This window comes from Tupaia chinensis, unplaced genomic scaffold (assembly GCF_000334495.1).
Source record: "Tupaia chinensis unplaced genomic scaffold, TupChi_1.0 Scaffold140218_1, whole genome shotgun sequence".
NCBI classification, from domain to species: Eukaryota; Metazoa; Chordata; class Mammalia; order Scandentia; family Tupaiidae; genus Tupaia; species Tupaia belangeri.
Window position 1 is genome coordinate 1,034,747 of NW_006200097.1, and position 16,594 is coordinate 1,051,340.

General features: G+C 44.1%; 1 protein-coding gene across 1 annotated transcript in view; it reads left to right on the plus strand.

Annotated features, from left to right (window-relative positions):
• The window catches only part of PIWIL4 (piwi like RNA-mediated gene silencing 4), a 51,415-nt gene extending 46,012 nt beyond the window's left edge, over nucleotides 1-5,403 (plus strand). Inside the window, exons 17-20 of the mRNA XM_006162594.2 lie at nucleotides 1,382-1,535; nucleotides 3,628-3,753; nucleotides 4,129-4,276; nucleotides 4,954-5,403. Coding sequence (XP_006162656.1) covers nucleotides 1,382-1,535; nucleotides 3,628-3,753; nucleotides 4,129-4,276; nucleotides 4,954-5,070 — 545 coding nt within the window. The 3' untranslated portion in view covers nucleotides 5,071-5,403. The remainder of the gene's footprint in view (nucleotides 1-1,381; nucleotides 1,536-3,627; nucleotides 3,754-4,128; nucleotides 4,277-4,953) is intronic.
• The last annotated feature ends 11,191 nt before the right edge of the window (nucleotides 5,404-16,594 follow it).

The following is a 16,594-nucleotide window of genomic DNA, read 5'->3' on the forward strand; positions in this document are numbered from 1 at the left end:
GAAAGAGTTGCTAGGGTTAGTGTGTGGCATGACAGAAGAAGATGAGGAAGACAGCAGATGAGGAAGGGTGGCCTCTTCACAGTGAGGTGGGTTTGTACTTCTCAATCTGCCCTGACCTGGCTTCAGTTTTGCTGTTTCCTAGCAGTAAGATTCACACAAGTCTCTCCAAGCTCTCCTCCCTCATCTGCATTTTCCCATCTGTACATTTTAGGTGGTTATACGTATGTTTTTCTAAGGTAAACTTTGAGATATATGCTGGTAGTGGACTTACTTATATATTGGGTCGTTGGAAAAGTCATGACATTTTTCACTGGAAAAGTCATGATGTATTTTTGTATAGAAAAATACGTCATGACTTTTCCAATGACTGGGTAATTGCCTTCTATTGAACTAACATGAATTTCTTCAATAAGCTCTTCTGAAACAGTTGTGTTTTTTATATATATATATATAGCAACAATCATTGCCTCCTGTTACTGTCCTTACACTTCAAAACACTTGGTTAAGTTTTTAGTAGTTGTTAATAGCTTTTGTTGAGTAAGAATTATTGTCTGGAAGGACCAGCAGATGGTATAATGTTTACGTTGCTGGACTCCCACATAGATGACCATGTTTCAAGTCCTGGACCTGGCAGATTGAAACTCATGCCAAGCATGTGTGTGTGCGTGCCCAAAATCCCAAGAGGAGAATGGAGGAGAAGGGATTGTAGCATGGCCATCTCCCCTGGGAGGCTGATTTCTTGCTTTCTGTCTGTCCTTCTGTTGAACATACATGCCCGATAACAAAAAAAATCCCTCTCTAAAAAAAAAAGAGTTATTGTCTGGTCTCTGCACTTTAGGCAGTTCCTAACTAGAGTGGGTGGAAGTATTTTTAGAGTTCATATCATCTGTGAGAACCGGAAAGGAATTAGGTTAGTTAGTATGGAGAGATGTTTTCAGAGGAACAGTCAGACCATTTCCATATGTTTTCATATTTACTCTCATTAAGGAAGAAAATAGCATGAAATTGTCCAGTCCGTAGCTGTTGAAAGGAGTTAAAGAAACTATATTAGTATTAATTTGGTTTTAGGCATTTGTGTATCTGTTGCAGTAAATCAATTTTGATTTGTTATTTGAATACTAAGATTCAACCAAAGTGATATATAGATTTAAGAATGTACTATGCCATGGAAGCCATTGTGATTCCTCAGATAGCAGATGAAGGAATCTTTCACGAAAGTATCCATTCTTATTTTATCACAAATAGAACTCTAATTAGGTATTACCCTATTTTACAGTGGTCTGAAATTGCAAACTTATTTAAACATCAAAACAGAGGCAGTCGTTCATTTTTGTGGACATTGGACAAGTCATTGTTCTCACACTAGCATCCAATTCTGCAGGCGCCCTCAACCAGTGGTACAAGTACAACCACGACGTGCCGGCACGGATAGTTGTATACCGCGATGGTGTGGGGGACGGCCAGCTGAGAACGCTTATCGAGTATGAAGTCCCACAGCTGCTGAGCAGTGTGACAGAATCCAACCAAAATACCAGGTATGAAATTAATGTCCTTTCCCCCGCACTCCCAACCATGGAGGATTCAGCAGTAACTATTAAGCACAAGGTATACAAACATACGTTCCTTTTTTAATTCAGGTAAGTTTCACTCCAATTCTGCATCATGCCAGGAGAGCTGTATGATTTCCCTGAGATTGGAGGGTCATTGTGATGGTCCAACATAAATACCTGGCAGAGGACTGAGAGGAAGGCAGATAGCCTTCAGAGCAGCAGGCAAGCTTGCAGGACTGCTAGCGAGTAAAGATGCTTCCTACAGAGTAATATGCCATGGGGACAAAACAAGCTGTGGTTTCAGATTTAGTCAACACAGGACCAATGCCTCTGAATCGCAGGCACTGTTAAGGGCTGTGGAAGGTTCTACAAAAGGTCTGAGTACCCGGAAAGCTGAGCTGCAGATGGAAATCACTCCATCTTAAGACCACCTTAAACAGCAAGCTCCTTATTCCACTGTTAAATTTCTAGATACCTTGTTTCAGTACACGGTTTTCCTCACTGATTATATGAAGTGGCAAGGGCAGGGGAAATATTAGAAATGAAGATGGGGCCAGACAGTAATCCTAAGTGGGCTTCTTCAATTAGTTGGACGCCATCTTACTCCAAGTGGGATTCAGAGCTCCATCTGTAGGGTTCACATTAACACTACCATCAAACAAAGGGTTGTAGTCACGAGTCATGAAGGAGCTGAATCTTTGCTTCAGCCACTTATCCTGTGAGAGAGGAAAGCCTGGGAGCTGGTGGCAATGTCTCCTGCAACTGCATCCAGACTGGCAGAGCCAACATAACTCACTGGCCTCAGGTGAACGAGCCTATCGCAGATCACAAGTATGCACCTGAAGGACGCAGGAGGTGACTTGGCAGCTGACGGTGCTGAGAAGTTAACTCTTCTTGTACTATAACATGGACTTTAAATCATTTCACTACTGGACCAGCAGATGGTGTCATGGTTACATCGCTGGACTCCCACATAGTGCATCGTGGTTCAAGTCCTGGACCTGGTGGCTTCAACTCACGCCGGGTCCATGTGTGTGTGTGCCCAAGATCCTGAGAGGAGAATGGAAGAGAAAGGGATTGTGGTGTGGCCATACCCCTTGGGGGGTTGATTTCTCACTTTCTGTCTCTCTGTCTCGCTCTGTTTTTCTGGCAAACACGAAACCTATAGCAAACACCTCTCAAAAAAATTATTTTCACTATTGAAAACATTCATAATAAAATTTTCAAATACTCAAAATGCTCGAAGTGAAACTTCACGGTGATCCCTGCATCCCAGAGGTTCCTTCCATGATGGCAGGTGTTTGAATTTGACCTTGGCTTTACTAAATATATTTTGAAATAATTATTTATTGATTTTTATTTATCATTATTATTATTTTAATTTTGCTACGGACATGCACACTCACCAGAGAGAGACAGACAGAGAGAAGGAAAGTGAGAAATTAAGTCACCAGGTTCGGGACTTGAACCATGGTCGACCTCGTGGGAGTCCTGTGCCTTAACCAACATGCCACCTGCTGGCCCATTCACCAAATATTGTAACACTTAACCAGTCAGCATTAGCCAGAATGTGTGTCTGGTGTGCCATCCACCCACCCAGACTTGAGTTTTGCGTAATCAGAACGCGTCATTTGAGGAATAAGAGGAACTTAACCTTCCTTTGCTACTCAGAAGTAAATTAGAGAGGAGTAAAGGTGAAAATAGGGGACTATTGCTAATGGCAAAAAGAAAAAAAAAGTCTTGTCTCCGTGGCTAATTCTGGAAAATCTTTCCCCAGACATGCTAATTGAGGCTGACTGCCCATTAGCCATTTCCCTCACCCGCTGCGAATGGTGTGAACCACACGAAGGACTGAGCAGAGTACACCGTTGCAGCAAATGAAAACAGTCTCTCATTTTTAAAAATCGTGTGTTTCTAGGAAAGGGAGGATTGTGGATAATTTTGAATTTTCTTCCTTCTACATTGTTTTCTAATGCCTTTCTATTTATTGTGTTAAAAATTACAAAACAAAACAAAACAAAAAACAGCTGTATGAGATGTTTTTCATTTCTCAATTTTTTGTTTCTTTGGTTTTGAGGTCCAAACTGTCAGTGATCGTGGTCAGGAAGAAGTGCATGCCGCGATTCTTCACAGAAATGAACCATGCCGTCCAGAACCCCCCTCTTGGCACTGTGGTGGATTCAGACGCCACGCGTCCTGAATGGCAAGTGTCGTTCTAAAGCCTATTTTTAAAATGTTTATTTATTCTTTCCATGAGCAAAAAAGAGAGAGACAGAGAGAAAGAGAAAGAGAGAGAGAACCCTGATGGGGTCTTAAAACTGTGATCAGCCGTCAGCCTTTTGCCATCCCTGAATTATGGGCAGGCAGATCACCGGCAAGCATGTGCCTGGAATACTCAGAGAGGTCTCCAGACTTAAACTGGGGACCTTCTAGGTAGGATAATTTCACAAAGCATCACATTTTACTGCTATCCTACTGTGTAGCTTTAAAAAAAAAATTTAAACAAAACATTCATTGTCCGTGGCTTAGGTTGGGATACACTGCTACCTTCCCCATATGCGTTCTCTTCTCCCATCAGGTATGACTTTTACCTAATCAGCCAGATGGCCCACAGAGGAACCGTTAATCCTACCTATTATAATGTCATCTATGACGACAACGGCTTGAAGCCCGACCACATGCAGAGGCTTACGTTCAAACTGTGCCACCTCTACTACAACTGGCCGGTGAGTGAGAGCTATTCACGTACATACACGTGAGGCTCAAGATTCCCACCTAGGAGCGGTCGCCCACTCTCCTTTGTATCCCTGAGCCTGGCCCAGTACCCGACTTCTCACAAAGAAGGAATGAACACCCTGAAGTCCACAATGGGAACAAAATAGCAGTTGCTATTAATAGACTAATACGTAGGGTTTCTAGAGGCCTTTACTCTATACACTACCTTACGCAAGCTTGGGGGATCATGGGATTGTTATTTGCATGTTAGGATGAGGAAATGGAACCGACTCAGATGTGCCTGGTGGGAAAGTGTTAGCAGGAGGGGGTTTTCCCTGCATTCCCAGGCATTAGTTCAAGAGTTGCTGTCAAAGTCCAAGGGCAGGTTTGTTCTGAGTCCTTCGGAACATGAGATTTCAGGACACCTGGATTATCCCTATGTGTGAGGGCTCCCCGCTCTCTCCCTGCACATGAAACCAGACTGGCCCTCACCCCAAGGGTGCGGTGAGCGTCAGTTCCCAGTCTGTGACATTGTCCTCTGTTTGCTCTGTGTCTGCGTCACGCCAGCGCCCCTGGATGAGTTCTCTGAGACTGGAGGGAGTTTGGGATGGTCCGGTAGAAGAAAACACTCAGAAACAATTACTTTAAACGATCCTCTTACATATTATCAATACGTGTTCCTCTTCAGGGCTTAATCAGCGTCCCAGCGCCATGTCAGTACGCACACAAGCTGACCTTTCTGGTGGCACAAAGCATTCACAAGGAGCCAAGTTTGCAGTTAGCCAATTCTCTCTTCTACCTGTGAGGATGCAAGTCCCCGGCCTCGCCCCATGAAGGATTCGAGGAGGAGTGGGCTGCTTGGTGCAAATGTGCTACGAGTCTGAGGCTGCGACTAGGCGTAGGGGATTGCGTTCACTAGCTTTAACCACTGGAGGAAAATCACCACAGCTACTTACTCTGAAACGGTTCCAAAAAATGTGTAGCATTTTGAGTGATATGCATGGGTAAATTCTCACTGTGGTACATAGAATTGAAATGCACTATCACCTATTAAGAATTTTGCAAAGTTAAATATCTTCTAAGAAAATAAGGATTTGCATGATATTTTGATGGTAGGTAAACAGTTCAATTCCCACCCTAAATGTTTCTGAAGTTTTCTTAAATGTGATAGTGTTTTGTAGAGTGGTTTAATGATTAGAATGATTAGTGGTTAATAATTATTCAAAAATAAAGGAAATTGAGAGCATTGCATATGCTTTTATTATTTGAATTTTAAATTGATGTTACATGTGAACCTTACTGTTTGAATATTTTCAGCAGAGTCTTACCCACTAGACCACACCTTTAAAACTGAACTAGGGGACCAGCAGCTAGCGTAATGACTATGTCTCTGGACTCCCATGTAGTTCACCACTGTTCAAGTCCTGGACCCGGTGGCTTAAACTCACACCGGGTGCCTGTGTGTGCGTGCCCAAGATCCCAAGAGGAGAATGGAGGGGAAGGGATTGTGGCGTGGCCATCCCCCCAGGGGGGCGATTTCTCGCTTTCTGTCTGTGTCTCTGTCTTTCTGGCAAGCGCCTGCACCCTATAGCAAAACAAAAAAACAGAACTAGACTGAAACATAATCACTTGATCTCTCCTTTTTTTTTTTTTTTTTGAGATTTTGCTAGAGAGAGCTGTGTGCACTCACCCGAGAGACACAGAGAGACACAAAGTGAGGAAACACCCCCCGAGGGGGATGGGTCATGCTGCGATCTCTTTTCTTCCATTCTCTTCTCAGGATTTTGGACATTCCCCCCTACACACCCAGCATGAGTGTCAAGCCTTTGGGTTCGGGATGCAAATTGCAGTTAACCACATGGATGTCCAATGCCTCAACCACCACGCCACCTGCTGGCCCCTTCATCTCCTGATATTACCCCCTCACCTAATAGCAACTCTGCGCAGTGGTAACGGAACTTTTCTCCTAATGACTGAGAAAACAGAAGCCATTAGAAGATTCACAGGCTCCCACTGAATCTGCCTCCGCTGTGCCTAGACTGTGTTTTCTCTTTGTTGTTACACATACACCACAGAAGTGCCCCCTGCAAGGCTCTCGGCTTCTGAACTAACTCCCACTTTTGGCCTATGAAGGACACTGCTCTAGAAATTCTCCCCTCTCCTTTTTGCAATATCAGTTTTCCCCTGACTTCTGAATCCTTTTCACTGGCATTACAAATACATTTATTTCTCCCACCGAAAAAAAGGCACCGTTTCCCCTTCCACTCACCACCTGAGTTCTTTGCTCCTCCTTATGGAAAAGCATCTCCAAAGAGCCATCTGTGCCTGATGTATCCAATTCCTTTCTCTGGTTAGAATCTCCACATCCACTACGTCAAAATCGCCTGAGTCAAGTCACCAGTGACCTTCACTTTGCTGCATCCAATAGTCAACCTTCAGTCCTCATTTAACCTATCATCGCATTTGACCCAATTGATCATTGCCTCCACCTGAGACCCACGCACACACACACACACACACACACACACACACACACACACACACCCTTCTGGTTTCTCTCCTGCTGCGTCTATCCCGCTCAGGCTCATTTGCCAACTTCTCTTCATCTTCTCACACTTTTCACATTGGGATGCCCCAGGAATGAGAATATGGCTACTGCAAAAGATTTTAATCGGAGGGCACACGTGCTCATCCAAGAGAGATGGAGAAAGCAGCCCTGAGCCAGGGGCGGTTACACCACGATCCCCTCTCCTCCATTTCTCCATCCTGGCAGGATTTGGGGCACGCACACTTGCCCAGCATAGTCCTCAAGCCACCCCGGGCTGGAACTTGAACCACCTTTTGCCATGTGGGATAGCTTCTGTAACCACTAAACCACAGAGCTGGCCCTTGCAAAAGCTATTTTGATGAAAGGAAAGGTCAGATCAGATCCTGCACACAGAGAAAGTTTTATGGAAGGCTGCAGAGATGGGCAAGGCCCTCCCCCAGGGGTGGCCCAGCATAGTCCTTAAGCCACCCAGGGCTGGAACTTGAACCACCTTTTGCCATGTGGGATAGCTTCTGTAACCACTAAACCACAGAGCTGGCCCTTGCAAAAGCTATTTTGATGAAAGGAAAGGTCAGATCAGATCCTGCACACAGAGAAAGTTTTATGGAAGGCTGCAGAGATGGGCAAGGCCCTCCCCCAGGGGTGAGGAGCAGCAGACCACAGGAGGGATGGCAACGCAGAGGTCGGAAAACATTGCACTGACTACATTCTTTTCCCTTTTGAGAGCTACATCCAGGTCCAGTAAGAATGCACCCAATGTGGCTCCATTCCAGGAATGGTAACGATAACCATCTGTGGGGGATGAGGCTGGGGGCAGTTAGTAAGTTCTAGGCATGGTGCCATCCACTTCACGGGCACAGTCTTCACAACAACTCCCTGAAGTAGGCTGGAAGGGCCATTTTACAGATGACGAAACTGATGATTAAGGCCATGGGAAACACCAGACTGTACGAGATTAATAAATTGTGGAGCAGAATCTGTCCTCAGGTGATTTGATTGAAAAATCTGTGAGATGAACCACAAGACTATCGCTTTAATTAACTGTAAGATTTTTTTTAAGAGAGATTTTTTTTCTATAGGACATGTGCTCTCGCTGGAGAGAGAGAGCCAAGAGACACAGAAAGTGAGAAGTCACCCTCCAGGGAGGATGGCCATGCCACAATTCGTTCTTCTCCATTCTCCTCTTGGGATCTTGGGCATGCACGTACACACGCCCAGCATGAGTTTAAGCCTCTGGGTCCAGGACTTGAACCACAGTTGACTACATGCGAACCCAGTGACATAACCATTACACCGTCTGCTGGTCCCAACAGTAAGATTTTAAAAATTCTTCCAGAGATTTTATATAAGGGTATTATATGGTATTAAAGGGACCAGCAGATGATGTATTGGTTCTGTCACTGGACTCCCACGTAGTAGACTGTGGTTCGAGTTCTGGACCTGGCGACTTAAAACTCATGCCAGGCGTGTGTGTGTGCACGTGCCTAAGATCCTGAGAGGACAATGGAGGAGAAGGAGTGGCAGTGTGGCATCCCCTCTGGGGAGTGATCTCTTGCTTTCTGTCTCTCTGTCTCTGTCTCTCTGGCACCTGTGCCCTATAGCAAAAAATCTCTCAAAAAAAGATGATATTATATAGCAAGCCTCTGGAAGGAAAGCATTCTACCCATCTGGGGTGGTTGTTTTGCTTTTGTTTTGTTGTCTTCCATCAAAGTTCAAGTGTGGCACAAAACCCATTGCCTAACTAGTTGGTTAGTACAAATGTTCATGCAGTGGCTTGAATAGTCATTACTAAGGTCTGTAGAAAGCCCCATTTATTTACTCAAGTACTGCCTAGGGTAATGGCTCCTTACCACTGTAACCCACCAGGGGGCGCACCAGGACCATCTAATGAGCAGAGTCCTTCAACTCCGCTGGGTTGTGTGGTGCCACCAATAGTCAACTTCAAGTCAACTCCCAGAGGCAGTATGGGATTAAGAGGTGTTTGTTCGAGCATGGATTCCAACACATTTAGCTGTTGGATGTGTTAACTTCCTCTCTCCAGGATTTAATTAGCCAGAGAGTGATAGGGGAAGGGGCCAGTTTGCATCAGTGATGCTCAAACGTGAAAGCATTACAACTTCACGCCTTAAGGAGCTTTCTTAAAAGAAACAGATGCCTGGGCTCACCCCACAAATATTTAATTGGTCTGGAATGAGGCCTGGTCATCTGAATATTTTTAAATATTTTAAAACTCCACATGGTTCTGGAATGTCACAGACTGCTCCATGTCTAAGGTCCGTACGGCTCTCACATTTGGGATTGCCACCCAGCGCCTTCATTAGCTCCTTCTTCTTACTGAAGGCACCAGGCCAAGGAAGAGAGGAGGGACATCCCAGACTTCAGGCAGTGCTGGGGTTGAATCGCAGAGCCTCCCTTGATAGTTACGCGACCTTAGGACGTTACTTAACCTCTCTGAACCTCAGGGTAGCTACTTGTAAAAATTCTTACAAGGGGCATTTTGTAGAATTGTTTTAATGATTAGAAATATCAAAATTAAAGCAGCTGGCTTTAAGAAATAGTACCATATTATTAGACCCGATGAAAGGAAAAGAATCAAATGACAATTTAATCCACAAATGCTCGTGGCTGTGGAAACTGCACAGCCATGTGCAAGATCCTGAATTCTGCCACACTTCGGCTTAAGGGAAAGCTCTCTATTTTCTCTAGATAGAAAGTCTACCTCTTGCTGTTCTATGCAAAAAATTGGGGGGGCGGGTGTTTTTATGTGGGGGTGGCAATGAGACTTTGGAAGCAAGTATACTTTTTTTTTTAAGACGTTTTTGCTATAGGGCGCGTGTGCTTGCCAGAAAGAGAGAGACAGAGAGACAAAGTGAGAAATCGCCCCCCTCCCCCAGAGGGGGATGGCCACGCCACAATCCCTTCTCCTCAGTTCTCCTCTCAGGATCTTGGGCACGCACACACACGTGCCCGGGGTGAGTTTAAGCCACTGGGACTTGAACTGCGGTCGACTACGTGGGAGTTCAGCGACATAGCCATTCCACTAACTGTTGGTCTCAGAAGCAAGTGTGCTTTTAACAAGTTTCTATAGCCACCACAGAGGAGCACCAACCAGACCTTCCTTTACAGAACCTCCTACAAGGAGCGCAGTAGCTACACCTGCAGGGTCCACTGAGGCAGTGATATTGAAACCATGGTGTCCCAGGTAGCTCCTGGCCTCTGGCAGCACAGCAGAGGTCATAGAGATCTGGGCCATTTTGCCAAGTGTGGACTCCAACATCAGGCGGTCTTTGCTAGAGAGGTTCTCTTTGATTTGACTGAGAGTTTATTTGTCTTTTTTTTTTTTAAGAGAGATTTTTGTTTTAGAATGTGTGCACTAGCTAGAGAGACAGATATAGAGAGACAGAAAGCAAGAAATCACCCCCCCCCGGGGGGTGGGGGGAGAGGGCCACACCACAATCTCTTCTCCTCCATTCCTCTCCATTCTTCTCTCAGGATTTTTGGGCATGCATGCTCACGTGCCTGGGTTTTAAGCCACCAGGTCCAGGACTCAAACCACAATCAACAACGTGAAAGTGCAATGATGCAACCATTATGCCATCTGCTGGTCCCCTGACAGAAGATTTCTCAGCACATCTGTTTGGGGCTCTTTCGACCAATTCTCCTTACATCCCTCTCTCCTTTCACATATGTCAGATTGGTCTTGAGGGTTTGTTTTTATTTTTTAGATTGTGTCTTTTGTAAGAGAGAGAGAAGTAGACATCCTCAACAGGGTCTTGTGACACCACGATCCCCACCCCTCTTCGCATTCTAGGCAGCCAGGATCACAGAGGTGTGCGTGCACACCCGATGGGGTTCACGTCAACCTGGGAACCGAACCACAGTCTTCCTGTGGTTCCACGATTGCAGGAAGCACCCTGTCAACTGCCCCACCTCAGCCGGGCTTGGCGGTAAGGTCTTCCTCCCACACCCTCTCACCCGTGTCCTCCACAGGCGTCTCCCCCAATAAATCTCTTGAATGTCTAACTCTTTCATCACGACTGCTTCTGGGGAGACCCAAACTGACAGTCTCCTTTGCCATCAAGTCACTCTTTAACTTTTAATAAAATAGGTCTATTTTTAGTCTTAAGCTCTCCACCGACCCCCCTCCCCCACCATGAAATTTAAAAGAAAATGATTTACTTTGAGATATCATAACCTTTGGAATATTGGGTTTTGAGTGAGTAATTTCCCATGGGAAAACTTACTCTTACACCTCTGTAACACACCGCAAGATCTCAGACATGAAATGTGAACTACTTTTGAAAGCTGTTGTTGAATGTCAGTTTTGTTGCTCAAATTCACACTTTCATTTCACCCAGGGCTTGATCTTTCTCTCTTTGGTGAGTATATGAGCCCTCTGGCAACAAAAATTCTGTTTAATTTCTATTTTTTTTTAGAGGTTTTTGCCCTAGGGTGCATGTGCTTGCCAGTGAGAGAGACAGACAGAGACAGAGACAGTGAGAAGGAAAGTGAGAAATCATTCCCCAGGGGGATGGTCACACTTCAGTCTCTTCTCTTCCATTTTCCTCCCAGGATCTTGGGCACACGTGTGATTTTCAAGCCAACAGGTCTGGGACTTAAGCCATGGTGGGCCATGTTGGAGTCTAGTGACGTAACTGCTATGCCATCTGCTAGCCCTAATCACTAATTTTTAAATTATGAAAATAATCGATGTACATTATAGAATACCTGGAAGGTAGAAAAAAGCATAAAACTCCTAAACAAATTATTCACCATTTCCTTTAGATTATAAAAGCAGAGTTGCAATTTAAAGTCTAGGACATTTGCCCCTAGCTAGAAATTTGAGAAATATTCTTTCTGGTTTTAATTTCATTTTATTTCACTCTGTAAATCCATCTGGATTATATCTGAGTGTCAAGGGATCGCTAAACTGTATTTTGCAGGGCCAGTCCTGTAGCATATGGTGATGGTGTCTTCATATGTAAATTATCATGATAATAACACCCAGCTCATTAGACTGTTTCATTGGTTAGCTGAATATGGGGGCTGAAGTGGGTGGGCTTCAAAAAGTTTATGGAAAAAGCACATCATGAAACTACGCATGCATTTCAATTTTTTTTGGACCAAAATAAACTCATACTTAAATTTTTTCACAAACTCTTTGAAGTCCCCTCGTCTTATGATTAGATTAGAAGAGGAGGTACCAACAGATGGCATGATGGTTACATTGTTGGCCTCCCATGCAGTCAACTGTAGTTCAAGTCCTGGATCTGGTGACTTGAAACTCACACCAGGTACCTGTGTGTGGTTTCCCAGAGTCCCAAGAGGAAAATGGAGAAGAAGGGATTGCAGTGTGGCCATCTCTCCTGGGATGATTTCTCACTTTCCATCTCTTTGTCTGTCTCTGTCTCTCCAGTGAGCACACACATCCTATAGCAAAAATCTCTCTTTTAAAAAAAGGGGGGAGGACCAACAGTTGGTATACTGGCTATGTCGCTGGATTCCCATGTAGTCAACCACGGTTCAAATCCTGGATCCCGTGGCTTAAACTGACACTGGCGCATGTGCGTGTATGCCCTAGATCCCGAGAGAAGGGAGGAGAAGGGATTGTGGTGTGGCCATCCCCCCAGGGGGTGATTTCTCACTTTCTGTCTCTCTGTCTCTCTTTCTGGCAAGTGCATGCACCCTATATAGCAAAAACTTCTCCAAAAAAATAAATAAATAAAAATTAAAAAAAAAAAAAAGAAAGAAAGGGACCCTGGCACTGTATGTTACTTACTGCCAACATGGTAACAACAAAATAACAAGAGATTACATTCATAGTCAAAAATGTTCTCCCTAAAAGGGAAAACAGATTTATAGCTGAGTTTTACTACAGTCAAGGAACAGATAATTCCCATCTTACACAAACTGTTCCACATACAAGACAAAGACAGAGCCATTCAATTTATTTTATGAGACAATATAATTTGATTCCAAACCAAAGACAGTATATAAAAAAAAGGAAACTACATACCAATCCTACTCATAAACATAGATATACAAAAAAAATCTAAGTAACGTATTAGCAAATTTGCTTAGCAGTATAGAAACACACGTGACAAATAAGATTAGGGAAAGTTCATGCCAGAAATGCACCAAAGGTTTAACTTTAGAAAATCTATTGATGTAATTTACCACACAGTGATTAAAAGAGATAGTCCATAGGATTGCTCCCGTAGGTGCAGGCCGTGCGTTAGTACTCGCTGGTGACCTTCATTTTCAAAGACAATTCCTAATCAAGTATACACAGAAGAACACTCGAATACCCTTGTTTTGGAAACAAAAAGCATCTAACATAACACCACAACATACATTTTATCATACGGTATTTAGAAGCCTTTCCATTAAAGTCAGTAATAAGGAAAAGATATTCATCACCAGAGATGTTAACAGTACGATGCTAGAGGTCGTAGCCAATAAAGCAAAAGAGATATAGGGATCAAAAAAGAAGAGGGAACCAGCAGTTAGTGTAATGGCTATGTCGCTGGACTCCCATGTAGTCGACCACGGTTCACGTCCCGGACCCGGGGGCTTAAAACTCACGCCGGGCGTGCGTGCGTGCCCAAGATCCCAAGAGGAGAATGGAGGAGAAGGGATTGCGGCATGGCCATCCCCCCTGGGGGGTGATTTCTCGCTTTTTGTCTCTATGTCTCTCTCTGTCTGGTGAGTGCACGTGCCCTATAGCGAAAACCTCCAGTCCTATAAGGGAAAAGCTCTCAAAAAAAAAAAAAAAAAAAAAGAAAATGATCACTATTTCTTCATGGTGTGGTTGTCTCCCTATAAAATCCAAATGCTCCTACAGGGTCCTCTTAGAAACAAGAATTGTTATCTGATATGCTCTAAATGACAAGACTCATTCTCCTGTGTCTGAATATAAACCTGAAAGCTTGTTCAGAAACAAAAAAAAAAAATAAGGAAGACTATTTTTTTCTAAAACAATTAAGAGTTGTTTCGAAATAGGTCAGAATAAAATACAGAAGCTTCGGGATGTGCGAGATGATTGCTCTGACATTAACCTGCAAAGCAAGAGTCATTTGTCCTATACACAAAACAAATAACTCAGAGAATTTTCAGCAACAGCAAAAAATCTTTTTTAGGAATAGCTATCAGAGGAACTCAGCCTAAATAGTCCCACCATGAGAGATTTAAGGGCTCCACCAATTTCCAATTCAATTCAAGGCCACCAGTATTTTCTGAACACCCGCTCTGTGCCAGTCTTGCCGAGTACGAAGTGTCTGCTGACAACCTCAGGGGCTCGTAGAGGGGACAGGCATGAAACCATGAAATGGTATGCAGAGTACAATGGTAGAGATGTGGTGAAGCTCAGAGGTCACATAGAGGAATGACTGATGAGCTGGGACAGGGGCAGGGGAGACGAGTCTCTGAGCTGGGATTGAAGAGAGACAAATAGAACTCAACACGAGGAGTGAGGGAACATGAAATGGGAAATAGCGGTCATGGAATTCTAAGCAGTTGGAAACTGAATGGGCCTCACTTTAGGGCTGGCCCCGCTCACAGTAGAGAAAGCTAGGCTGCCCTATGATGCTTTCTGGCTCTCTTAGCCTGCCTGTGCTGCTACAACCAAATGCCTCAGGCTCAGTAGTTTGTGAAGGACAGAAATTTCTTTCCCGTTGTTCTGGAGGCTGGGAAGTCCAAAAGCAAGGTGCTGGCATCTGGGGAGGGTTGCTCTCTGTTTCCAAGATGTCGCGTTGAAAGCAGCGTCCTCTGGAGGAGAGGAATACTGTGTCCTCACATGGCAGAAGATGGAAAAGCAAAAGGGATGAACTTCTTTGTCAGGCCTTTTTTATTTTAATTATTCGTCTCATTTTATTCATTGTTATTATTTTTTTTTCATTGACTGTAGGGCACATGTGCTAACAGAAAGAGAGAAAGAGAGAGAGAAGAAAAGCGAGAAAGCAAACCTCCAAGTCTGAGACTTGAACTACGGTCACCATGCAGGAGTCCAGCACCTTTACCACCCCACCTGCTGGCTCCATCAAGCCTTTTTCTTTATTATTTGAGAGATTTTGCTATAGGGTACATATAACACCCCGGGAGGATGACCACACCACAGTCCCTCCTGCTCCATTCTCTTCTCAGGACTTTGGGCACACACACATGCATGCACACCTGGAGTGAGTTTAAAGCTACCAGGTCCAGGACTCAAACCAATGTCGCCTACATGGAAGTTCAGCACCTTAACCAGTAGGCCACCTGCTGGCCTGCATCAAACCTTTAAAGGGCACCCAGTCCCAGTCAGGAGGGAAGGCCCCTCAAAGCTAATCATCTCTTAAAGAGCCCACCTCTTCACATTATCACATAGACAACACCTGAATTTTAAAGGGGACACCTTCAAACCATAGCACTGACTTACAGAGCATTGAGCAGACTTATCCCAAATACCGCCTCACCATTATTCTGTGTGTACTTTGAGCCTAAAGTTTTGGTCCTTGTTTAAAAAGCAGACGCATATTTTTGGGTTGTTATTGCTCATTTATATTTGATGAGAAAAAGTTCCACATGCTTCATAGGAAAAAGGCAAGAAAGTCTGACTTTGCACCTAGAAGGCCTGGATTTGGTCAGCTCTTCCTCTCCTCATTTCCGTTAGCTTCAAAACCTTTGCTCTGTAAGCCCAGGTACTAATCACTTCTGTAGCTGAAAATCTCCAAATCTGCTGGGCTTTAACCTTGCTAGCTTTGCCATTTGTTGTTGATTACATGTTATTTATTACGGATACATTAGTAAGAACCTCTGACAAAGATCTTAGTATTTGCCAAAAGTTGGCTATGGTGTGTTCCTTCCTTCCAGATAAAGCATTCTGAGAATGACAAAAGAAAAAGACTTTGTCTTTTTTTTTTTTCTCCTTTCTAAACTAAATTTACCTGGAAATGCACTAACTGTGCTCCAATTCCTTATGTGGTTTAGCCCTAAATCCTCAGAGGAGACCGTGTATGCCTGTCTCTCTTAATTGCTTAATTATATGTGAGTTCCCAGGCCATTCTCCTAGCCTTGCAAATACACATTTTGTGCCTTGCCAGGTATTATGTGCTGTTGTTCTTGGCAAAATAGTTTGTACCTTTACTCTCCTACCAGAGGCAGAAAGGACAGAAAGATCTTTAGAAGTCAATCTAGTCAGTCCATCCAATCTATTACTCCCTGTCATTGTGAAAGGTTCCGGGAATTGTGGAAGTGTGTAAGCCAGGTAGCTTTTCTGTAAGATGCTCAGTGGAAACCAGATATTGACACTTTTGGAAGAAGGCGCCTTGGGAAGCCCAACATCTCAGCAACCTAAGCCATGTCTGAGCAGTGACTGTTGGCAATGCTACCAGCTTCAGAGAAGGCCTCTGAGAAAAGACCATGAGCTGGTTGTAAGCGTCCCTGGTGAATGCCATGCATGTGGATAATTATTTAGGAGTCAGAACACACATGAGATTTGGTAGGAAGAATGCAGAGGTAGCAAAGTAAGGAACTGACCATCAATAGAAAGTTTATGGAATCTGAAACTAATGTTTCGTAGGTCAGGGACAGCACATCTTTGTTTTTAGCAGAGGAATTCTGAGGAAAAGACAGCAGGACCAGGCTGGGAAAAGCAGCATTGTCTCTCTAGAACCAAGAGAAGGTACTAGAATGTCGGGCAGGGCCTCGGAGCAGGCACACATTTAATTCTAAAGTTGTTTCTGTTTGAATCCTATAGACCACATCCCAGCAGGAAATATCTCAAGACGATCATATTCATCAA